General features: G+C 42.1%; 1 protein-coding gene across 1 annotated transcript in view; it reads right to left on the minus strand.

The window, feature by feature from the left end:
- Positions 1 to 1,444: 1,444 nt before the first annotated feature.
- Positions 1,445 to 25,406, minus strand: part of LOC109896896 (astrocytic phosphoprotein PEA-15-like) — a 56,805-nt gene continuing 32,843 nt past the window's right edge. The window contains exons 2-4 of the mRNA XM_020491331.2: positions 11,750 to 11,924; positions 10,649 to 10,804; positions 1,445 to 10,401 (exon numbers count right to left, since the gene is read on the minus strand). Of these exons, the coding sequence (XP_020346920.1) occupies positions 10,337 to 10,401; positions 10,649 to 10,804; positions 11,750 to 11,921 (393 nt within the window). The 5' untranslated portion in view covers positions 11,922 to 11,924 and the 3' untranslated portion in view covers positions 1,445 to 10,336. The remainder of the gene's footprint in view (positions 10,402 to 10,648; positions 10,805 to 11,749; positions 11,925 to 25,406) is intronic.

Raw genomic sequence — 25,406 nt, forward strand, 5'->3', positions numbered from 1 at the left:
AGACAGGTGTCTTGTACATCATGATTTTTTACTTACTGTCTACTAGTTACGTGGGTTATTGTAAAATTCCCTAGTCTCTGCAGCTGAAAAACATCCACACAGCATGATGGCTGCCACCACCATGCTTCACCGTAGAGATGGTGCCAGATTTCCTCCAGACGTGACGCTTGGCATTCAGACCAAAGAGTTAAATCTTGGTTTTATCAGAGCAGAGAATCTTGTTTCTCATGTTCTAAGAGTCTTTAGTTGCCTTTTGGCAAACTCCAAGTGGGCTGTCATGTGCCTTTTACTGAGAAGTGGCTTCCGTCTGGCCACTCTACCATAAAGGCCTGATTGGTAGAGTGCTGCTGAGATGGTTGTCCTTATGGAAGGCCCTCCCATCTCCATAGAGGAAATCTAGAGCTCTGTTAGCGTGACCATCAGGTTCTTGGTCACCTCCCTGACCAAGGCCCACCCCCCCCAATGACTCAGTTTTGCTGGGGGCCAGCTCTAGGAAGAGTCTTGGTGGTTCCAATCTTCTTCAATTTAAGAATGATGGAGGCAACTGTGTTCAAGGGGACCTTAAATGCTGCAGAAATGTTTTGTTACCTTTCCCCAGATCTGTGCCTCGACACAATCCTGTCTCGGAGCTATATGGACAATTCCTTCGACCTCAAGGTTTTGTTTTTGCTCTGACATGCACTGTCAACTGTGGGACCTTATGTAGACAGGTGCGTATCCTTTCCAAATCATGTCCAATCAATTGAATTCACCACAAGTGGACTCCAATCAATTTGTATAAACATCTCAAGGGTGATCAACGGAAACAGGATGAACTTCAGCTCAAGTTCGAGTCTCATAGCAAAGTGTCTGAATAATTATGTAAATAAGGTAGTCCTGTTTTTTATGTTTAATACAGTTGTAAAAATGTCTAAAAACTTGTTTTTGCTTCGTCATGGGGTATTGTGTGTAGATTGCTGAGGATTTGTATATATTTTTATCCATTTTAGAATAAGGCTGTCATGTCACAAAATGTGGAATAAGTCAAGGGGTCTCTAAGGCACTGTAAAGGCCAATTATTTAATTGTACGTCCGCATTCTGTCCTCTATCAACACTTTTTTTTAAACTTTTGGTGCCAGCGAGAATGACATAAGAAAGTAGTCAAGACAACTAGCTTTATTGAGCCTTATAATCTTTGGATGGGTGTATTAGTACACACAGTCACTACAAAAGATACAGGTGTCCTTCCTAATTCAGTTGCCGGAGAGGAAGGAAACTGCTCAGGAATATCACCAATCTGCAACAGATTAGCCAACAACACCCCCCCACTTGAAGTGGCGGGAAACAAAAGAGAAAGTGGCGACATCTCCCACAAAAATCACAGACAATTGCTGGTTGATAATATCTGGTTGAAAGTTACTGAGGTATTAAACTAGAAAAAAAAGACCACTCAAGACAAATCAGTAGGTTAGCAAATATATTTTAATATATAATATAATATTTATAATAATTTTAGCACAATGACAAAATGGCATCATTTCAGTTTAGTCTCATGTAAATCAGGACAAAAGCCACATCTGTAGGTCGGTATTTATTTTAATACATATTGTAATACCTTATATTTTATTTATTTATTTGTTGCTGTCATAAATCCTTCTTTTTTTTCTTGGTCCTGTAAAATAAGAATTCTAATAAAACCTAACAGCATATAGCCTATGGCATCCAGTGGGAGATATGATAACAATGCAAGGTGTGGATGTAGTTGTAATAGTTTGCTTTCCAGGCCGAGTACATTGCAGGCATTGAATTGTATCAACCAATGGTTCTGTGCTACGTCATCGAGTACGCAGTAGGGCATTAAATTGCTATCATATGATGTGGTTAGTTAATTGTTATACACCTATCCAGTCGTGAGATCTGGAAGATGTCTGCTATCTAGTCGGTTTGGAATGCGGCCATCCTCTTTACCACACGGTGAGAACAGAGCTTCAAGACAAGCAACTCCTTCAGACTGATGCAACATCCTGTCATTTTGGTAAGATTGAGACCATTTCATTGGCTAATCAGAGGAAACCTGACCTTTGACCTGCATTTATCAAATGTTTTCTTACCACGGAGATGTTGCGGTTCCGTTAATGCTTATGTGTACTACAGTATGCAAGGTATCGCAGGTTGACTAATACTTTTGAACTTACTCACTAAGAACATAGTGGCCTATTGTGTTGTGGCTCAGTGAAATCAGTCTCAGTCTGTGATGTCATATTTAAACAGGTTCATAAAAACAACACTTTCCAACACCCAGATATGATATGCAGTGATCCATTAAGAAATACCTTCTCTTACTTTTCTTCACTTCTGAGGGTCAAAATTATGAATAGGGGGACATGATCATGATCATGTATTTAGATAGGCTACTTCTTGCCGGAAATCTAAAGTTCCTTCATGGTAAAATCAAACGGTTAGATGCCTATATCTAGGCTACATCCCAATTACCTCTCCTTCCACCCAAAGTGTGCACTTGTACACTTCCCTTCACTGCTTTGAAAGGAAATAGCTGTTATAGGAAATATGGTGGAAACTCCCTCTAGCTAGCCCATACCTAGCTACATAGAATGCATTTACGTATGTGTGGGAAGTAGTGACCAGTGTACACTTCAGAAGAAAGGCGATATTATTAGGACATAGACCCTAGTCTATCCTTAACCAAGCACAGGAACGTCATGACTCGTGACCTTACGATGATGACCTCTACTCACGTTGACGGGACCACACCACTGCAGTTACGCTGATTAACACTGACCAGCGTCATATATTTAGAGTTCGGCCAACCGTTAGAATGCATAGTGCTTTCAAGTATTCCATTTATCCATTCATGATGAGCGTTTGGATTGTAATTGTAATTCTAGATGTTCAGTTAGATATAGCATTGTTTAAAATGTCAGAAATTCAATGAACTCAATATTGCCAATGTAATAATGGGGAGCTAACATGACTGCCATATGGAATATAAGTGCATTATAGAAACACAATGTCCAAACTCTCTAAATATATGGCCCTGACACCGACCTGAGGGGAGTTCAACAATGTTAGAATACCTAGTAATAATCTCAGTTGAACAATAAACATTCAAAACTGTAACAGTGAAGCCGCAAATAGCCACTTTTTAAAAAGTTTAGACCAAAAACAGACTCTTAATATGTTTACTGCACACTACCTTTTTAGACTGTTAATGTTAGCAAACGTTTCCAGCTGGCACAAACCAAATGGAACGTGTTAGCTTCTGTTAGCAAACATTCGCATACGGTTCGCCTTGTTGAACTCACCTCTCGCAGAGCACCTTAAAACACGGCACAACAAATGCTGCTAGCTAGTCTCTACTGCAAAAACACACACTGAAAATGGCTTCTTACAGCCACCAAAAAACGGCCTTCAACTTCCGTCTAAAATAAAGAGTCTCCATCCCGATATCCACACTAGCATACATACTGCTGCATTCTAAATAGTACGCCAGTGTGGATTTCGGGACGTAGCCTCTGAGAGATTGTTCAGTACACATACTGTACACTTGTTTTTATTATTCTGTCATGTTAACAGCACATACAAGCATCAGGATTTGTCAAGTCTCCCATCCGCCTCCCTAGCGGTTTTGCAACTAAACTATAAAGTTGGCACTTTTACTATATGGTGTGAAAGCTTGCTTCTTGTGCATATTAATGTAAATGTTTATTTGAAAATTGTCACGTCACATTTTGCTATTTAGTGCTAGAAGGTTGAATAGTCATGCTTTAAAAATGCATGGTCACAATTTCAATTGATTTTTTGCTCTTTCACTCTTTCTGTCACGCAATGAACGTGAAAATATATATGTTTGTCAATGTTGTTTCTGCTGTACAAATATCTTCCAACTTTAGACATTCAAAATCCCCAACCTCACTAACTTCTTGCCAAGCACACAAAACTCCACATAAAAATACTCAACACAACCTCTCTAGCCTACTATACAGCATCATGTGTGAGTCCTGAAAACATTCAACACCTTAAAGGATAAGTTTGTCATTTTGCTACTTAATGTCGAATGGTTCCTTACCATGAACGTAGTCTATGAGCCAGGATAAACTGTAATGGATAAGGAACCATCAAACATTAAGTTGTAAAGTAATTAACTTATTCTTTAAGACCTTTGTAATGTATAGTTCACCAGCCACTTCAAATCCAACTCAGGCTCCAAATTCAATCTACATTAGATAAAGGAATTCACAATGCAGGTTCACATACTACGTTAACACTGTTGGAATTGTGAGCGGCTAACCAGTTGAAACCTGTTAAAACCGATAAACTTAGCAAGTTGTTAGTCTCAGGGAAATGATTTGATTTGCAATTAGTGTAATTTGGGCCTGGGTTTTCATCTACTGCTACACTGCACTGACTCCAAATTCATCCCTCCTCTACCTCTCTATCACAACTGCAAATCAACACTTTTTTTCCACAGCTAGAAAAAAAAAGAAAATGAACAGGAATGGAACAAACTCTTCTGAGTGAGACTTTTCTACCCAGCGGCCTGCTTTCAGATAGTTACATTTCACGGCACAACAAACAAAAGCATCTCTATCAAAAACAAAGACAATAATCCAATAAAAACAACCACAATGAAAAACAACAACAAATGACGTGAAGAGATAATCACAATGGATATCCTGTTGCAATTTAGCAACTGTCTGGATAACAGTTTGTGTAGTTGGCGTGTGTGTTGTAAAATACATCCGATGATAAGAAGACAAATTAAATACAATAATAGAATACAATCTGTTTTTTTTTTTAAGGAAGGATGGTTATATCTCCTAACTTAATAAAAACAACGAAACCCCTAACTCCATATTTAAAGATAAAAACATGGATAGAGATACAGAGATTAAAATCTAAATTGAAGTGTGGTCTCTGATCAATCCTTACTTAATATCAGATAAGTGACACGTTTTTACCCCATTTAGTGAACATATCAGAATACTTAAAAAATACAAAAACAAACAATACATTGGCATAAAATAAATTAATCCATTACGAAACCAACATATTGATATAAATTCATCATATATATGTACAACTTAATCCCCCAAAAATTGAAAAGTAAACATAGGAAAATTAACTACTGTAAAAATCCCTTCAATCATAACTTCAGTATATTGAATGTAAACGAAGGGATAAAGGGAAAAGTCAAACTCCTGTAGCTTGAATAGTTTGAATTTGAATTGTAGTTTGATGAGCTCTCTATAACGGTTAGCTTTGTCTTACGTCTTAAAATGATCATTAATTTTTAGGTCTATTGTATGTCTTGGTTATATTGTTACATATATATTTGTCATATAGGCTATGTTTATTTTTGACTTAGATTTTATAATTTTTCTAATACACATTTTTTTGCAGCATTCTTTCGTAACTTGATATGTAATTGGTACACGGAATTCCAAATTGACATCATTTGTGAGTGACATGTTGTTATTATTTGTGCCAATGGCCACATAAAAAGCACAGCGATGTCATACACGTGACTTCTAACCAATAAGAAATATATCAAATCCACACCGAGCGCCATGTGTTGGACCCTATTGAGAGTTTTACCATAGATATAGAACACTTGATAGATAGGCTGATTCATGGGGGGGGGGGGGGGGGGGGGGAGACAAAGGGTAAAGGGGGGGGGGGGGGGGGAGAGAAAAGGGTATGGTGGAATGAAAAGCGGTTTTCATTCCACCTTTTCACAGGTAAAGGGGTTTGCATTCTTAGTAACGAATATGGCAACTTCCTCATCGCTTGAATGATTTTTCTGGGTGTGAGTTGGAATATAGAAATATGTATATACAGTAGCTGCAATCAAACAAACGTGGATAACCAAATACATATGTGTTTAGACATGAGAATAATTTGAATGTTGTAAAGTGAAGGTTGATCCTTATTGGTATCTGGCCATTGATTTGTATTATGAGTGTTTGTGTGTGTATGTGTGTAAGGTTTATCCATTTCTCTACTGATATTCTACCACACAAATGCTAACATGACACAGTCCATGACCTATAATGGAATTCTGACTTGAAAAAATGGTCACTTGTACACAAACACCGAGATTCACAATTCCCTACATACTGTAAGCATGAAAAAACAACAACAACAACACGCAAAACAAAAACAAGACAAAAACAAACAAGAAAACACCTCCCTTGTGATCCTCATAAGAATCTACACCAAAGAATTGATAAAAAAAAAAAAACATTTCCCCCCCAAAGTTTTACAGTAAGGACAATTCCTATGTTTATCTCCAGAACTCTGTAAGTGGTTAGTGCGATAGTAGGCCTAAGAGGATCTACAATGGTCGTCTGACGCAAACTCCCCAGCAAGACGAGCACCTACCTTCCTACCTACCCTGTCGACCAGCACCCACAGATCATAGCGGTTAAGTACAACTGAGTGCCGTTGCCTGCAATACTGTACTCCTTCTCCCTAGCAACAGATCCAGGATCAGGTTAACCGAACCCTGATTATAACCATACTTTAATGCTGCCCCTAGCAACATATCTCGGATCAAATAACACATTTCAGCACATGGTTTGTTAGCAGCAGCCACCGCTTCACTATAAAGGGGTGCTGGCTTTGAACGGGTGACTTGCTTGGCTGTTCACCTTAATACAAATGCTCTGAACATACTTACAATACTCTTTTTGACTTAGTTCGGTATGCATGAAGAGTCTTTGACTCGGAGTGCTGATCTAGGATCAGTTTTGCCTTTTAGATTATAATGAATACAATTATATAAACAGGGGGGGGGGGGGGGGGGGGGCTGATCTTAGATCAGGGCTCCTTTTCTGAGACGCTTTGTGAATACAGGCCCTGGTCTACATAATGCGGAGGCGTATATAACAAATAAAGTTAAATGCATAGGATACAAATCAGTTCCAACACTACGATAAACGGCGAGCAATACAAAAACAGATCACGAAATCTGCGATCTAAATAAAAGGCTTGGTCATTGGCACTGGGGGGAGGGAAAGAGGGAATGGGGGGAGAGGTGAGGGTAGGGGTTATAGGAGAGAAAAGTGTTGTTTTTTAGGTTCTTTTTCCAGAGAAAGTGGTGGCCATTGTGCTGTGTCTATACAATTATAGAAAGGTCTGTGTGTAAGTGTTTCTGAGCTCTTAGGACATCGGAAAAGGTTCCATTCGGCTCAGGAAACCCCGGGAGCCTTAAGCTCACACACAGGTGATCACTGTCCCTGCCTAGACCCTTTAGTTTAGCAGACATCTACACAGACCACTCGCGAAGTGCTCAGCAAACTTACAATATAGTCCCCTTCTTTACGCGTGAGACTGAACTTGATGTGTGCGCCAGTGGAGGTTGCTGAGGGGAGGACGGCTCATGATAATGTCTGGAACGGACTTTAATGGAGTCAACGTGTTTGATGCCATTCTATTTACTCCAATCTGGCCATTTTTATGAGTCGTCCTCCCCTCAGCAAGTCTCCACTGGTGTGCGGGTGCAACCACACTTGAACACATACATTTTCACATTTGACACATTAGTTGTCACATACACCAATTCTGCTAAGGCTTCTTCATAGGGATGAAACACAGTGTAAATATACGTAAATGAGTAATTATTTCATTTGAATCAACAGTCTTGATTTTTTTATTTTTATTGATGTACAATGGCTGAGACAGCTCAAAATGTGTTAGGGATTAGGGATGAGATTATTCAGAGTGTAGTTGACTGTTGTGTGTTTATTGATGACTCATGCAGTACTTGGGCATTTCACAAAGGAGATTAATGAACAATTGACTGTATATCATTGATTTATATAATCTACTTTGTTTTTTTTCTGCCATTTTGTTCTTTCCTTACATTTCCTTTCAGAAGCAGTCGTCTTCCCTGCTCTGTGATTGGTCAGTTGTTTTACGTCCTGAAAAACTATTCGGCTGGAATTCCGAGTGGCATTGTCTGAGCAGAAAGACAAATGTTTATATATTTTGAAGATGGGACGACAAAACCGAAAGTTGCCCACACCGACATTGCTTTCCTCTTACCGAAACATTTGGACTTACGTCGGTCCTTTTCTGTGATTTTGATACAGAACGTTCATGTAGATTGTTCTAAAACCATTATTGTGTCAACTGTAATAGCCTATACATTATGTTAATTCCTACTTATGAAAGTATTTGCCCTGTCCCTGTTTCGTTGTCGGCTGCTGACTCTCACTCCATCTCCCCACTGCGCACAGAGGAGGAAGAAATGCATTCAGAGAAGCACAAGCATATGACTGTTGCTCAAAAGGCTATTGCGAGAAATACAAGCAACTACTGTTATTTTAGTTACAGAGAGGAGAGTCACAGCTTTCTGTGAGTATATCATGTACCTCTAAACAATGAGTTCACGGCCCTACTTTACAACCGCAGTGGGCTGTAGTAAGTATGGTTTTGATGCACCCGCGTAGCGGAGCCGAGTGCGCCATTTGCAGTGAATAGGCTTTACATCAAGTAGCCTAGTCTAGCGCTGGAAAGGTTTTTGTAGAACATTAGCCTGCATTTACTGATAGATTAATCAATTAGCCTCCATGGTTAAGTGTTTTGAGTTCCCACTTCCTCAGGTGGTGAATAATAGTTTATACGCCAATATGCACATAGATATCGGCAAATTCTCTGAAGAGCCAATAATCTATCGGATAATTCTGGATCCTATTTTGACAGGTTGCACATCAAAATATCCATCCTGCATTTCCTTGATATGTTAGATGAAATAGCTTACTTTTTTAATCATAGGCTACCATCTCAGGTGTCTGACTTGGCACTGGAGAAAATTGTCTAGAGGCCCTGCCACTAAAGTAAAGTAACTGTCCAATAAACATTTTTGTTGCTGTTGTTATCGAGTAAAATAGTTACGTTTATAGGTAAACCTTATTGTAAATGCGTATGATAAAACATATACAAAATTATTATATTGATCAACACCACATGAAGCACTATATTAACTATATAAAAACAACAAACATTTAAATATATTTTATAAGGATATAAAATATATTGTTGACTTTTTTTCACATCATATAGTTCATATACTGCTTCATAAAGTGTTTTAAGTTGATCAATATAATAATTTTGTATACGTTTTTACAATAAGTTGTCTTTTTATTATAAGATTTCGCAGCAAAGGAGCATTGGAATCTCTGTGTAAAATCACAATGAGGGTAAATAAGTGTGACTGTTTAAGCGATAACATTTGATTAACGTTGAATTACCGAATACATAAACTTAATATCATAACATTTTCTTCTTCGATAATTCCATGCTATGGCTGGTCTAAAGGCAAATATTGGCTTTTTTTTTTAAAGACTATCTAACAAAATACTTTTTAAAATCCAATGATCTGATGTCATCCGAGTTTTGAATAAAGGGAATATGACACCTGTATTATAGGCGTCCTCTTGCTCAACTCTGATAAAGCAATGCATAATGCTAAGTTAAGTGGATTTCTAACTTCCACTTAAGTCACATTTTCACTTAGTATCCCAATGCATGACTAAGTGAACATTGGACTGAAGTTAGGATTTGCCCCTTAGTGATATAGCAATTCAAGTGCACTGCAAGATTGACTGAATAATATGTTTGCACATCTACAGTATGTAACTAATGACAACAGGTTCATTCTAATGACCCAACACAGGAGATGTAACTACTGGATCTGATATAATGGTGCTTTTCCTGCAACATCTAGGTCGAACTGGAACGGTTCTCTCACACTCTCACACACTCACTCACTCACTCACTCACTCACTCACTCACTCACTCACTCACTCACTCACTCACTCACTCACTCACTCACTCACTCACTCACTCACTCACTCACTCACTCACACACACACACACACACACACACACACACACACACACACACACACACACACACACACACACACACACACACACACACACACACACACACACACACACACACACACACACACACATGTACACACGTTTTCTCAAAACAGTGTTACAGGAACACAAACTAACCCACACTTCTTTTAACAAAGAGGGCTAGGATTTTAGCTTTGGCTCTGTCTTTCTTTCTTTCTCTTTTTTGTTCTCTCCATCTTTCTCTCATCTTGAGCTCGTCTTCTCCTCCTCCTTCAGTCAGGGAAGAGGCGATCGCGGCAGACGTGGCAGCGAAGCATCGTGGCGATCTGATTGGTTAATTGGAGAGGGGCTGCTAGTCTCTGTGTCATGTGGTGTCTGTTAGTGGAACGGGGGTGAGGGGGGGGGGGGGTCGAGATGGTTGGAGTGCCAGGGGTCAATGTGCAAAGGTCAGGGGTGATGACCTCACACTTTTTTAGGGGGAGGGGCCAACTTGATGATCTCGTCTTCAGAGGGTTGGCGAATGATATCTGAGGAGAGAGAAAGAGAAAGAAAAAAGGGTCTCAGTAAAAGTTGAATGTTTTTTGGCAGAGGGAATGCATGTGTGCTTGGTGTCACACACACACACACACACACATACACACACACACACGCGCACACACACATACACACGCACACGCACTTTTGTATTTCTTGGCAGAGGGAATGCATGTGTGCTTGGTGTCACACACACACACACATACACACACACACACACACATACACACGCACACACACCTTTGTATTTCTTGGCAGAGGGGATGCGTGTGAGCTTGGTGTCGATCTCGTCGTCCTCAGAGATCTTGAGTACGGTGGTGCGATACTCAATGACCCGGGTCAGCAGGTCTGGTCGTCGTGAGATCTCAAAGATGTGCTCGATGTACGACAGGTTATCTATAAGAAGGGCAACATCGGGTGATATTTTTGAGGTGCAAAACAGCAAAGACCTGTGCAAGAATACTAATTGTAATATGAAAGGGATTCAATTTGAAGCGTTATAAGATCTTCGCTCGTTTGCACCATGAAACAACCCTCCATCCCTCCCTCTCCTCCGTCCCCTTCCTCTCTCTCTCTGCGTCTCTCACACTGTTCCAGTTTGTCATTCTTCTCCTGGTCACTCTCCACTCCTAGAGTCCTATAAAAATCGGTGTTGTGGAGAACGTTGACGGAATCCCATTGAAACGGAATTCAACCATGTTCCAAAATGTATTGACCTTAGTAGGAAATCAACTACATGTATTGAACTTGTTTGAAAATGTATGAATTCACCCAAGTAAATCACAAGACATGAACAAAATGCATCAGTGGTTCGTACTTTCCTGCAACTTCCTGAAAGGGCACAGGAACGCCGAAGTCTGTGTGCATGTGTGCGGTGCACTCATATACTTTGTGTAGCCGCTAGCGATGATGATGCTAATGATAACATCTTCTGGTAGGGATGAAAAGGTTTCCCAAAAAACCTTCTCAATTAAACTACAATTTAGCCTTATGCCTATCTGGCAGAATGATATCAGGATTATTTGCATCAATCCTGTGGCCATTTGTTTAGCAAACTCTGCAATCATGTGAACACAACAGAAGCTTTACTAACAAAACAACGGTCTCTGGCTGGTGTGCACATGAATTAAAGGGTAACTACACCCCAAAATCTAAATTCCTTTGATTTCCTGGTGTGGTTTGAGCATTGTTGTGGAGTTAAACTAAACGGAATCAGGCAAAAAATACAACAGATTTTATAGGGCCCTACACTCCCCTCCATCTCTCCCTCCCTCCCTTCCTCCTCCTCCTCCCTTCCCCAAATGTTGATCTGGGAAACCTGGAAAATTCTCCCTCTCTCACCCTGTGCCAGCTTTTCGTTTTTCTCCAGGTAGTTGAACCACTCCTTGGAGGAGGTGATTGTGTTGCTCTGGTCCTCTGTGATGTCCTCCTTGCAGGCTGACTTGAGTTGGTCCAAGTCCTCGTTGGTGATGTTCTCAGACAGGTCACTGAGCAAAGAGCTGTACTCCGACATGGTCTGAGGGAGGGATGAGAAGGGAGGGCAGGAAGGGAAAGAGAGAAGAGAGAGAGAGCTGTTAGCTAATTTTGAAACAGTGAACCTTAAACTTTGCATCAAAGTATGAGTGTGTGGCTACATTTCTTTAGTGTGTAAATCTTCTTTTCTCTAGACATTACCCCTAACCACTGTCCTACAGCCAGTTGTATTTCCAACTCCCTAATGGTTAAGGTTTGGGTTGTGTAATCTGATCCTACATCTGTGGTTCGGGGAAACATCTCTCTAGAGAGGGAGCGAGAGAGAAAAAGAGAGAAAGAGAGTGAGATAGATAGAGAGAGAGAGAGAGAGAGAGAGAGAGAGAGAGAGAGAGAGAGGGGGAGAGAGAGAGCGAGATAGATATGTAGATAGAGAGAGAGAGAAATAGAAATATGAGAGAGAATGGGATATAGAAAATAGAAGAGTAAGATAAATGGGGAGCACAGAGGCAGTCCTTCTATTCTATTGGCTCTCTCCGGTAAAGTCAGGCAACTCTGTAGATGGGAGGCTGGAACGTGGCTATACTTACTACTAAGCCACACAAACATCAATACACTGTATGCGTCCGTGACTGTTAATATGACAATATTTAGCTGTTGAGTGACACTGTGGTGCCGATGTGACAATGCACCTGATGAGATTAGCCTCTTTGTGAAAGAGTGTATTTGATGTGGGTGATCGAGTTTTGAGTAGCAGTGTGACAGTAACTGAGTGTTTTTCAAGTGTTTCCTGTGTGTGTGTGTGTGTACTGTATGTGTGTGTGTGTGCTCTTGTACAATGGCATCTACCTACAATAAAAATGAATGCACACTGCACACACATACAGCTGTCTTGCCTTGAAAAGGAGAAGAATAATTATTGGTGGATCTCTCCGAACACGACTTGTTTGTGTGTGTGTGTGTGTGCATGTGTGTATCCGAGGAGGCTGGTGAGCGGAGCTATAGGAGGATGGGCCCATTGTAATGGCTGGACTGGAATAAATGGAACGGTATCAAACATATGGAAACCAGAGGTTTGACTCCGTTCCATTAATTCCATTCCAGCCATTACAATGAGCCCTTCCTCCTACAGCTCCTCCCACCAGCTCCACTGATGTGTATGTATGATTAACAAGGCTCAGGCATGACCTAAATACTAGAGGTGCCATACTCTCTTCTTCCAGGAGAGGGCAGTGATCCATATACAGACCCAATGGTGTGTGTGTGTGCGCGCATCAGCGTCCTGACAGACACTGTTATGCGGTCAGTTTGTGTCATTTTCCCTTAAATGATGAAGGTTATGATAGGGTGTGGGTGAAATGAACCTAGATCTGTGACTAAAGGAGAGCAATATAACAACAGTGTGTTTTACTGCCCCCCCTCATTACCTTAAATGTCACATTCATCTCCCCTCAATTCAAAGCAGTTTTTAGTCAATAAAGAGAGAGTGTTGCGTGGGAGAATACACTCCTAGCCCCGGGTGAATGGAAAATGGAATGCAGTGCAGGTGTGTATGTGTGTTTGTTCAGATGAGTGTGAGTGCGTGCGTCAATCTGTCTGTCTGTCTGTCTGTCTGTCTGTCTGTCTGTCTGTCTGTCTGTCTGTCTGTCTGTCTCTCTGTCTGTCTGTCCTCTCTGCCTTTCCCTGTAACCCTAAAGGGTCTCTCTATTGCAACACAATAAACCAGCCCTGCTTTTGTGTGTGTGGAGAAATACAACACGAGACAGATTATCTATTCTATTACTTTCTAGTCTATTTCTCTCCCCCTTATCTCTCTCTTTTTCTCCCCATCTCACTCGCTGTCTCTACTCTCCATCTCTCTTTCTCTCCATGCCTCCTACCTCCCTCTCCCTCTTTCTTAACCCCCCCTCGTTCTCTAGGACGAGGCTGACACTGCTTCCACACATAGTAGGGCCACTGTCTCCCTCACATTCTCATGAACACAAACATGCTTTTGTCTGCTGCTCTCTGTCTCTCTCCCTCCACCCCTCCCTCCCTCTATCCCTCCCTCTATCCCAGTGTGTGGAGGGTGAAGGTGGGAGAGAACGTCTGCTGGTATCTTCTGTCTCTCTACCTCCCTCTCTCTCTCTCACTCCCTCCACCCCTCTATCCCAGTGTAAGGAGGGTGGAGAGGGGGGACAAGAACGCCAGCCTAGCCCAGGCAGCCCCTCTCCCTCGTGAGTAAACTCCTAAATCTACCCCCTGGCAGCCATCTGGCCTAGCCCCAAGCAAAACGGGTTCCAACAGTATTCAAAGTAATTTCAAATACTTTATATGTGCTTCATTGAGCTTAACTGGCTTCATGGACCAAGAGAATAGTCTCAAATCTGTAATCCCCACCCATCTGACACTAGGCAGGCAAGAACAAAGTTATTGGAGTTTTGGAAAAGATTCTAAATAGTATTTGAACCCAGTTCTGGCTGCTCTAGAGCCGAGCACACCATATAGACTGTTCATTTGACTAGAGAGCAATGCCACTGTGCTATTATCCACCTCGCCAACAAGACCTACTGTTCTCACACATACAGTTGAAGTCGGATGTTTACATACACTTAGCCAAATACATTTAAACTCAGTTTTTCACAATTCCTGACATTTAATCCGAGTAACAATTCCCTGTCTTAGGTCAGTTAGGATCACCACTTTATTTTAAGAATGTGAAATGTCAGAACAATAGTAGAGAGAATGATTTATATCAGCTTTTATTTCTTTCATCACATTCTTAGTGGGTCAGATGTTTACATACACTCAATTAGTATTTGGTAGCATTGACTTTAAATTGTTTAACTTTGGTCAAACGTTTCGGGTAGCCTTCCACCAGCTTTCCACAATAAGTTGGGTGAATTTTGGCCCATTCCTCCTGACAGAGCTGGTGTAACTGTCAGGTTTGTAGGCCTCCTTGCTCGCACACGCTTTTTCAGTTCTGCCCACAAATTTTCTATAGGATTGAGGTCAGGGCTTTGTGACGGCCACTCCAATACCTTGACTTTGTTGTCCTTAAGCCATTTTGCCACACCTTTGGAAGTATGCTTGGGGTCATTGTCCATTTGGAAGACCCATTTGCGACCAAGCTTTAACTTCCTGACTGATGTCTTGAGATGTTGCTTCAATATATCCACATAATTTTCCTGCCTCATGATGGCATCTTTTTTGTGAAGTGCACCAGTCCCTCCTGCAGCAAAGCACCCCCACAACATGATGCTGCCACCCCCGTGCTTCACGGTTGGGATGGTGTTCTTCGGCTTGCAAGCCTCCCCCTTTTTCCTCCAAACATAACAATGGTCATTATGGCCAAACAGTTCTATTTTTGTTTCATCAGACCAGAGGACATTTCTCCAAAAAGTACGATCTTTGTCCCTATGTGCAGTTGCAAACCGTAGTCTGGCTTTTTTATGGCGGTTTTGGAGCAGTGGCTTCTTCCTTGCGGAGCGGCCTGTCAGGTTATGTCGATATAGGACTCGTTTTACTGTGGATATAGATACGTTTGTACTGGTTTCCTCCAGCATCTTCACAAGGTCCCTTTGCTGTTGTTCTGGGATTGATTTGCACATTTCGCACCAAAGTGTGGTTCATCTCTAGGAGACAGAACACGTCTCCTTCCTGAGTGGTATGACGGCTGCGTGGTCTCATGGTGTTTATACTTGCGTACTATTGTTTGTGCGTGGTACCTTCAGGCGTTTGGAAATTGCTCCCAAGGATGAACCAGATGTGTGGAGGTCTAGAATTTTTTTTCTGAGATATTGGCTGATTTCTTTTGATTTTCCCATCATGTCAAGCAAAGAGGCACTGAGTTTGAAGGTTGGCCTTGAAATACATCCACAGGTACACCTCCAATTGACTCAAATGAGTAGCCTATCAGAAGCTTCTAAAGCCATGACATCATTTTCTGGAATTTTCCAAGCTGTTTAAAGGCACAATCAACTTACTGTATGTAAACTTCTGATCCACTGGAATTGTGATACAGTGAATTAATCTGTCTGTAAACAGTTGTTGGAAAAATTACATGTGTCATGCACAAAGTAGATGTCCTAACCGACTTGCCAAAACTATAGTTTGTTAACAAGAAATGTGTGGAGTTGTTGAAAACAATTTTTAATGACTACAACCTAAGTGTATGTAAACTTCCGACTTCAACTGTACATGTGTGCAAACACACAGGCAGGCACACAGACACACACACACACACACACACACACACACACACACACACACACACACACACACACACACACACACACACACACACACACGAGCCATATTTCTCACTGTGAGCCATGCAAGAGGGGGTAAAGTGAGAGCGATTGAGTATTCTCCTCTCTCTCTCTCCCTCTCACGGTCCCCTGTTCTCTTTCTCTCTGACTCCCCTCCCCCTCACTTTCCCTTTCTTTCGCTCTCTCTCTCTTAGCACCATCACTCTATTCCAATAGCTACTCGACCTTTGGATGCCTATTCTCTATTGCTGGGTGAGTGAGGGGTGTGCTCGTCAAATAGAACTAAGGGACCTGTATGGTTCATTTGTGTGTGTGAATTTGTGTGTGTGTGTCTGAGTGGGGGGCCCGTCACTGTCTGGCTAAACAGGCGGCACCATACACACCGACACAGACACTACACTCTTGTAAGAATAATCACCAACCTCCCCTTTATTGCCCACACACACATGCACACACACACCACTACTACTACCACCACTACCCAAACTCCATTCACTCTTCACACTGCTGAAGTTGCCATGGAGACCAGGCCCTGCTTTGTCTTTCAGCCCGGAGACTGTTTCCTAGCGACCAGGGAAAGTTCCACTCTACCCCAGAAGCTCCTGGTGCGAGAGAAGGAAAAAGAGAGAGAAAGGGCTAGCGAGACAGTAGAGTGTTGAGCTTTTGAATGTGACAACATGGTGCCAATGTGACAATGTCTGACTAATGTCAACACAGACTAACACACAGGCTCACTGTTTGACAGCTCCATGACGAATATATTTTTTTACTTAAACCGCACCTGTCAGGACCCGGTTACGAACCCGGGTCTCCAGTATGAGAAACAGTCACTTAGCAAACTGAGCCACGAATAGTCGGCAGAACCCATAAGATGAGGCAGACACAGCAGTACTTGAGACGGTGTTTTAATAAAGTGAAAGGAAAGTTCAGGCAAAAATAAAAATCCACAACGTCAAAAGTAATTCCAAGAGAACAAAGGTAATCCTCCAAGTCAAAAAGGTAAATCCACAAGGTGGTAGGTACAGCAGAAAAAAGCCTCAAAAGATAATCAAAAATAAATAAACAAGAACAAAAACAGAGTACCACAAGAGAGTCCAACTGGAGAAACACATGTTCACAGCATCACTGGGGCTGGGTGCTAACATGCAAACACAGAGCAAAGAACTGAGGAAAACTAAGGGTTTAAATACAATCAAGGGAAACGAGGCACAGGTGCAAATAATAACTGGGAACAAGGGAAAACAAAAGGGTCAAAAAGCACAATGGGGGCATCTATACAATGGGGGGAACCATGTGCTTCAAAGCTTGACCAGGCTAAAATGCGATCTTTACATGTAACCATGACAACCACATTACAGTGAGCTGCAAAAATCACAATAATGACAGGGATTTAGGAAGGGAATAAAATACCTCCATTTCTCTCTCTCGCTCTCTCTACCGCTATCTCTCCCTCTCAATCGACCTGTGTTATCTCCTTTTGTCTAATCTGCCTCTCTCTCTCACGCTCTCTTTACCCCCGCTTTCTCTGTTATGTGTTGCTCTCTGTCTGCCTCTCTCTCCCCCTTACACTATTTTGCCCCTATTTTGTTTCACAGGGCATGATGACATGGCTCCCTCCCTCCCTCCCTCCCTCCTCCCCTCTCACTTTCAGTATCTCTATGCCTGCTTTGTTGTCTCTCTATCAGTCGTTCTCTTGAATCTCTCACTCACTATTAAACCTCACTTCTCCGGTAACTTTTCGAAACTCAATCCCTCCATGCCAGCCCCACTTTTCCTCTCGACTACAGTGTTACAGTCACCTCGTAAAAATGATTGGCACCCTTGCTAAAGATGAGTAAAAAAATACTGTCTCAAATAGATAATATAAATTCTGAGATATTTTGTATGCTCAAAAAACCTGGACAGTTCTATTATGTTATACTAATCAAATTGTTTAGAGAAAGAGATTTTGTTGAACAAGTAATCCTTTTTTATCTCAAAATGATAGGTGTCAAAATGATTGGCACCGCTGGTTTCAATGCTTTGTGCAACCTCCCTTTGCTAGGATAATGGCACTTAGACTTTTGACAGTATATCATGTTTTTGAGATTGGAGAACACACTGGGAGGAATCTTAGACCATTCCGCCATACAGAATATTTCCAGATCCTTGATATCCTTCAGTGTACACATACGGACTGCCCTCTTCAATTCAAACCACAGGTTTTCAATGGGTTCAAGTCCGGAGACTGGCATGGCCATTTTCAAAATGTTTTTGTTGTTGTTGTCAAATCACCATTTCTTTGTGGATTTTGATGTGTGCTTGGGGTCATTGTCCTGCTGGAAGATCCACTTGAGGCCAAGTTTCAGCCTCCAAGCAGAGGCAACCAGGTTTTCGGATGAAATGTCCTGGTAATGGGTAAAGTTCATGATGCCATTGACCTTAACAAGTGCCCCAGGACCGATGCAAGCAAAACAGCCCCATAACATCAATGATTCATCACCATATGTTATAGTAGTTATGAGGTCCTTTTCTGCATATGCATTGTTCTTTAAATGCCAAAACCCACCGCTGGTTTGCGTGGCCATAGAGCCCTATTTTTTGTCTCATCTGACCATAGCACCGGTTTCAATCCAAGTGCCAATGCCACTTCGCAAACTCCAGGTGTTTACATTTGTTGTTGTGCTTAAACAGGCTTTTCCCCCCTAGCAACTCTTCCAAAGATCCTATTGGCATGGGGGTGGCATCTAATTGTAGTTTTGGAATCTTGGTGACCCCAAGATGCCACCAAGTTCTGTTATTCTCCAACTGTGGCCCTTGAATTTTTACTTGCCTCCCGAACCATCTTCCTCAGTATATGTGGGACAAGATACAAATGCGTCCTTTACCAGGCAAGTTTACCACAGTTCCAGTGGTTTTGAACATCTTAATTACTGCCCTAATTGCGGTATCTTTTTTGTTGTTGACGTTTCAAAAAAATGTTTTTACCTATTGCCTGATTTATGAAAATCCACAACCACATTTGTCTCTTTTCGTTTCCTTGCCTTTCACAATGGTGATGGATGACAAATGGATTTTTACATGCGTATTACCTCATTTTATATCCCAGTGAAACAGGAAGCCATGGAAGGCAACAATACAGTTCCTTAAAGCGGCAATCAGCAATAGAAACAATAATTAAGCATCCTTCCCGCCACGTTTCAGTAAAAAGCTGAGGGATGGGGCTGGAAAAATGTAACCACTCTCAAATCAATTTTACAGAGCTATGGGTGCAAGGACTGAACCATCCAGGGTATTACAATTATAGGTTTAACCATGTCAGGCTATGTATATATATATATATTTTTTATACACTTACTTTGTTTACAGACATTTTAGTAAAACAAGCTTATACAGTGCATTTGGAAAGTATTCAGACCACTTGACTTTTTCCACATTTTGTTACGTTACAGTCTTATTCTAAAATGAATGAAATCCTTTTTTCCCCCTCAACAATCTACACACAATATCCCAGAATGACAAAGCAAAAACAGTTTTGACATTTTGGCACATTTATTAAATCTAAAAAACAGAAATACTTTATTTACAGACCCTTTGCTATGAGACTCGAAATTGAGCTGAGGTGCATCCTGTTTCTATTGATCATGTTGAGATGTTTCTACAAATTTTTTGCAAATGTATAAAAAATGAAAAACAGAAATATCACATTTACATAAGTATTCACATCCTTTACTCGGTCTTCTTGGGTATGACACTACAAGCTTGGCACACCTGTATTTGGGGATTTTCTCCAATTCTTCTCTGTACATCCTCTGCCAGGTTAGATTGGGATCGTCGCTGCACAGCTTTTTTATAGGTCTCTCCTGAGATGTTCAAGTCCGGGCTCTGGCTGGGCCCCTCAAGGACATTCAGAGACCTGTTCCGAAGCCACTCCTGCGTTGTCTAGGATGTGTGCTTAGGGTTGTTGTCCTGTTGGAAGGTGAAGCACTCTGGAGCAGGTTTTCATCAAGATTCTCTCTGTACTTTGCTCCGTTCAACTTCACTTTGATCCTGACTACTCTCCCATCCCCACAGCATGATGCTGCCACCATCATGCTTCACCGTAGGGATGGTATTGGCCAGATGATGAGCGGTGCCTGGTTTCCTCCAGACGTGACGCTTGGCATTCAGGCCAAAGAGTTCAATCTTGGTTTCATCAGACCAGAAAATCTTGTGGTCTGAGAATCCTTTAGCTGCCTTTTGGCAAACTCCAAGCGAGCTGCCAAGCGGACTACAGGTGCCTTTTACTGAGGAGTGGCTTCCGTCTGGCCAATCTATTTAACTAGGCAAGTCAGGGAAGAACAAATTCTTGTTTTACAATGAAGGCCTACCCTAGCCAAACCCGGATGACGCTGGGCCACTTGAGCATCGCCCTATGGCTCACAGTCGGATGTGATACAGCCTGAATTCGAACAAGGGACTGTACTAAAGCCTCTTGCACCGAGATGCAGTATATATATATATTTTTTTGTTGAGAACATTAACCGTGTGTAGGTAGATACGTGTGTAGGTAGATGTGGAAAGATAGATACAAATGATTTGTTGCAAGTTGGGGAGGAGAGGGTGGGTTCACACCTAGCTCAAGTTGGGGAGGGGGGTTCAGACCTAGCTCGTTTAATAGAAAATTCTTTAGTAAAGGTTGAATAGTCTATTGTTCAGCTCATAGCCCATCCTGCTAGCTTGTGAAAAACTAATAATAATACCCCCCCTTTCCACGTTAAAGATTCCAATTGATAAAGTGTTTTTAGCCACAATCGTCCCCAACCCCAATTAATACATTTGGGCACAGTCGATAGCGTGCTGGATTTCGGGCTAGAATGTTGAGGGTTCAAAACCTGCTCCCTGCTTGTTTCATTACATTATTATGTCGGTCTCAAAGCATTAGCCTGGATTGTTACTCCCATCTCGTTCTTCTCTCTCTTCCATGTGTCATTCAGCACGCTTGTGGGCGTACTGGCAGGATGTACTGTTTTTTAATCTGTATATATGAATTACAAATCAGCCTTTACTTAAATCATGCTTCTAGTCTGTTGAATAGTTACAATGTGTAATCATTGATGACCCAGGAGCAGGAGTGGTAAACACTGTTGAAGTGTATAACTGTAATACATTCATGCAGACACTGCATCATTCAAAGAATGGAGTTTGATACACCTGGTATTGGATATGACTGAAAAAAACCTTGCTAAATAGCGATTTTCGTAAATGAACTTTATGACAAAAATTATGCACAATCATTTGTCTCTACATTAACTAACATATTCCTCTCAATTGTAAATGTTTTGCTTGACCCGTTATGATGCTATAATTACTTACATTAGCTTCCCCCGTTATGTTTTGTCAGCCATCATTGCTGAAGAAAGTCACACCACTCGATATGATTGGTCATATAAAAACCTTGGGACCCAAATGCATAGTGAGGGCTCTAACTCCCCCTTGTGGTGGTCTGGAGCAATGAAGCCGTGACGCTGGGTACATCAAAGTCCCGCGGTTTAAGCTCACAACTTTTAAAGGAGGAACCACTGTACCAGACAAGCTAAATTCCTTCTATACGGGCTTTTAGGCAAGCAACACTGAAACATGCATGAGAGTACCAGCTGTTCTGGACGACTGTGTGATCTCCCTCTCCATAGCCTATGTGAGTGAGACCATTAAACAGGTTAACATTCACACGGCCGCGGGGCCAGACGGATTACCAGGACATGTACTCAGAGCAAGCGCTGACCAGCTGGCAAGAGTCTTCACTGACATTTTCAACCTCTCCCTGACCCAGTCTGTAATACATACATGTTTCAAGCTGAACACCATAGTCCCTGTGTCCAAGAACGCCAAGGTATCCTGTCTAAATGACTATCTGTAGCCTTGAAATGCTTTGAAAGGCTGGTCATGGCTCACATCAACACCATCATCCTAGACACACTGGAGCAGCTCCAATTCACATACTGCCCCAACAGATCCACAGATGATGCAATATCTATTGCACTACATACAGCCCTCTGCCACCTGGGCAAGAGAAACACCTATGTGAGAATGCTGTTTATTGACTATAGCTTAGCGTTCAACACCATAGTTCCCTCCAAGCTCATCACTAAGCTCAGGACCGTGGGACTGAACACCTCCCTCTGCAGTTGGATTCTGGACATCCTGACAGGCCACCCCCAGGTGGTGAGGGTAGGCAACAACACATCTGCCATGCTGACCCTCAACACGGGGGTCCCTCAGGGGTGTGTGCTTAGTACCCGCCTGTACTCCCTGTTAACTAACAACTTCGTGGTCTCGCACAACGCCAACATCATCATTAAGTTTGCTGACGACATGACGTGCTTGGCCTGATCACAGACGACATTGAGAGTCAAAGGTTTGGCATGGGCCCTCAGATCCTCAAAAAGTTCTACGGCTTCATCACCGCTTAGTATGGCAACTGCTCGGCATCCGACTGCAAGGCCCTACAGAGGGTAGTATGTGCGGCCCAGTACATCTCTGGGGCCGAACTCCCTGTCATTCAGGACTTCTTTAGCAGGCAGTGTCAGAGGGAGGCCCTAAAATTGTCAAAGATTACAGCCACCCAAGTCATAGACTGTTTTCTCTGCTACCGCACGGCAAGCGGTACCGATGCACCAAGTCTGGAACCAACAGGACGCTGAACACCCCTAAGCCATAAGGCTGCTAAATAGTTATTCCGGTAGCTATTGGTTAACTATTTAACTATCTTCATTGACCATTTTTGCACAAACTATTTTGACTCATCTCATACGCTGCTGCTGTTGATTATCTATCTTGTTGCCTAGTCACGTTATACTTACATATCTACCTCAATTACTTCGTACCCTTGCACATCGACTCGGTACTGGTACCCCGAGTATATAGCTAAATTATTGTTACTCATTGTGTATTTATTCCCTGTGTTATTATTTTTATATAATTTCTCCTTTGTTTTCTCTATATTGTTGGGAAGGGCCCGTAAGTAAGCATTTCACTGTAAGTCTACACCTGTTGTTTACAAAGCATGTGACAAATACAATTTGATTTGAATTAAGCATAGCATTGTCATATGAATGCATGCATGCGCCCACCCGCACACCAAATTAAGATGCGATCTCACCACAGGTGAAACACCACCCTTCAGGGCACGCCATCCCCCTCTCCTCTCCTCCTTTCCTCTCTTTCTCCACACGTTTTATTTTATTTTTTAATCTCTCCCACATCTATAGCCTCTGACACTCTCTACCTCCCTCACATTCTCCCTGCCTTCCAACCGCCTCTACTCTACTCCTCTCCTCCTTTCCTCCACTTCAACTCTGATCATCTCTCCCTCTCTCCCATCCATCCCTGCCTTTCAACTGCCTTCCTGCTCAGCGACAGGATTTAAAGCTCCATCCAACCAGTCTTTAAAAACAATATGTTCCCTTTCCCTCCAAACCCATTTCCCCTACAGTAGGACTGTGTTCGGGGAATAAAGAAGGCGTTAGGGAGAGAGAGAGAGAGAGAGAGAGTATTTGGCCATGCAAACTGCTGTGTAACCACTGAGCCAGTGTGTGTGCTGTCAGCTAGCATCAGTGTAAAAAGATTGTCGGCAGTAGGACGGGCATGCGTGGAGAAAAGAGAGGGATGAGAAAGAGACAAAGAGAGAGAGAGAGGGAGGAGTGAGAGAGACGCACGGAGAGAGAGAAAGAGAGCGCGTGGGGAGAGAGGAGAAAAGGAAAAGGGAGAAGAGACAGATAAAGAAAAGAGAGAGACTGGCCCCCCTGAGTTTAAATACCGGCCAGCACATAGGCATGGGTAGAAGAGAGGAAGAGGGAGTTGAGGAGAAAGGGAGTGGCTGAAAGTAGAGAGAGTGAACACTAATCTGGAGAGAGACGAAGCATAGCAAAGTGCCCGGGAATGTAGGCCACTGGCCCATTTCCTCATTCAAGGGAAAGAATTGGCTATGTACAGTATGTATATTTGTATGTGTCTGTGTCTGTGTGTGTATAAATAGTTATCTTATTCTTAATATGTACAGTACATCGTTATTGTAACTATGGTGGAGAAATGACAAGATTACGTTATAATGCTGTTATTGCATCAAATGGTTGTTTTATGCAACAGAATAAGGAGTTGTTAGAACCCTCATCTATGTGTGTTCTACTGAGGATGGGCCTTTGGAAGATTTACAATGTCTTTGGGGATACCGCATTCCAGAGCATGAGATAATGTTTCTGTTCTATACGGTACCAGGGAGAGATGACCCCAGGGCCAGACCTTGGTCTCTACACAAATAGAACTGTTTTTACAGCAGATAGTGTCTACTGTGAATTATAAGTATCCTTCATACAATTCTTAACCTTGGGACCCATTCCATACATCTGTTGTTTGTCATGTAGCCTGAAGGGGGTGTATGTTGGCTATAAAAGACCTTTGTACTTTTGTCTCTGGGCTCTCAACGAATCATCTGAGTGTGATTCGTCGACCAGCCATCATTAACTTAGAGCACTCAATCGATTCACTTTATATGTGTGTGTTGTATTGACCTGCTCCCTTATTAATAAGTGAATAAAGATTTAGTTTAAGTATAACTCTGACTTGTGTGATAAGTTTGTCTCTCCTCATTTGATAGTAAGGAAATTAACCACCACATAACGATTATGTTTTTCTCTCTCTACCTCCTGCTGTTCCCTCTTTTTCTCTCTCTACCCCTTCTGTCTAGGTATCTCTTCTCTCTCTATCTTTCTTTGTATCCTTTTCTCTCTCCCCCCTTTCTCTGTCTCTGTCCTCTTCACTGTTTCCTTTCCTTGACCCTTTCTTCTTTCTTCCTTCCTCTCCCCTTCATAACATTGTCTGGTAATGTGATCTTTGTATCATACACACAACAAAAGGAAACACAAAGGATGTGTCCCAAATGGCACCCTATTCCCTTTGTCGACCAGGATCAAAAGTAGTGCCCTATGTAGGGAATGGGGTGCCACTTGAGACGCAGACAAAGACAGCTGGCCTTCTGATAGTCTAACCTCCCATAGGGCCTTGACAATGTCTAAATGTGCCTTTCCTCTCTGAACAGAATGATAGTGAGGGTACACTCACACACACACACGCAGACACTTTGCAACGAAGTTGTAATCAACCGCTTCTCTACCATTCTCCCGAAGGAGAAGAGAAAAACGTGTGTGTCTGTATGCAGTGCTCCATTTGTGTGTGTGTCTGTGTGCGTGGGTGAGGTACATAAATTGGGAGGCCTCCACTGCTGCTCTTTGAAGAGTGAGTTTCTGGAGAACTATCCATCT

This window comes from Oncorhynchus kisutch, linkage group LG9, assembly GCF_002021735.2.
Source record: "Oncorhynchus kisutch isolate 150728-3 linkage group LG9, Okis_V2, whole genome shotgun sequence".
Lineage (NCBI taxonomy): Eukaryota > Metazoa > Chordata > Actinopteri > Salmoniformes > Salmonidae > Oncorhynchus > Oncorhynchus kisutch.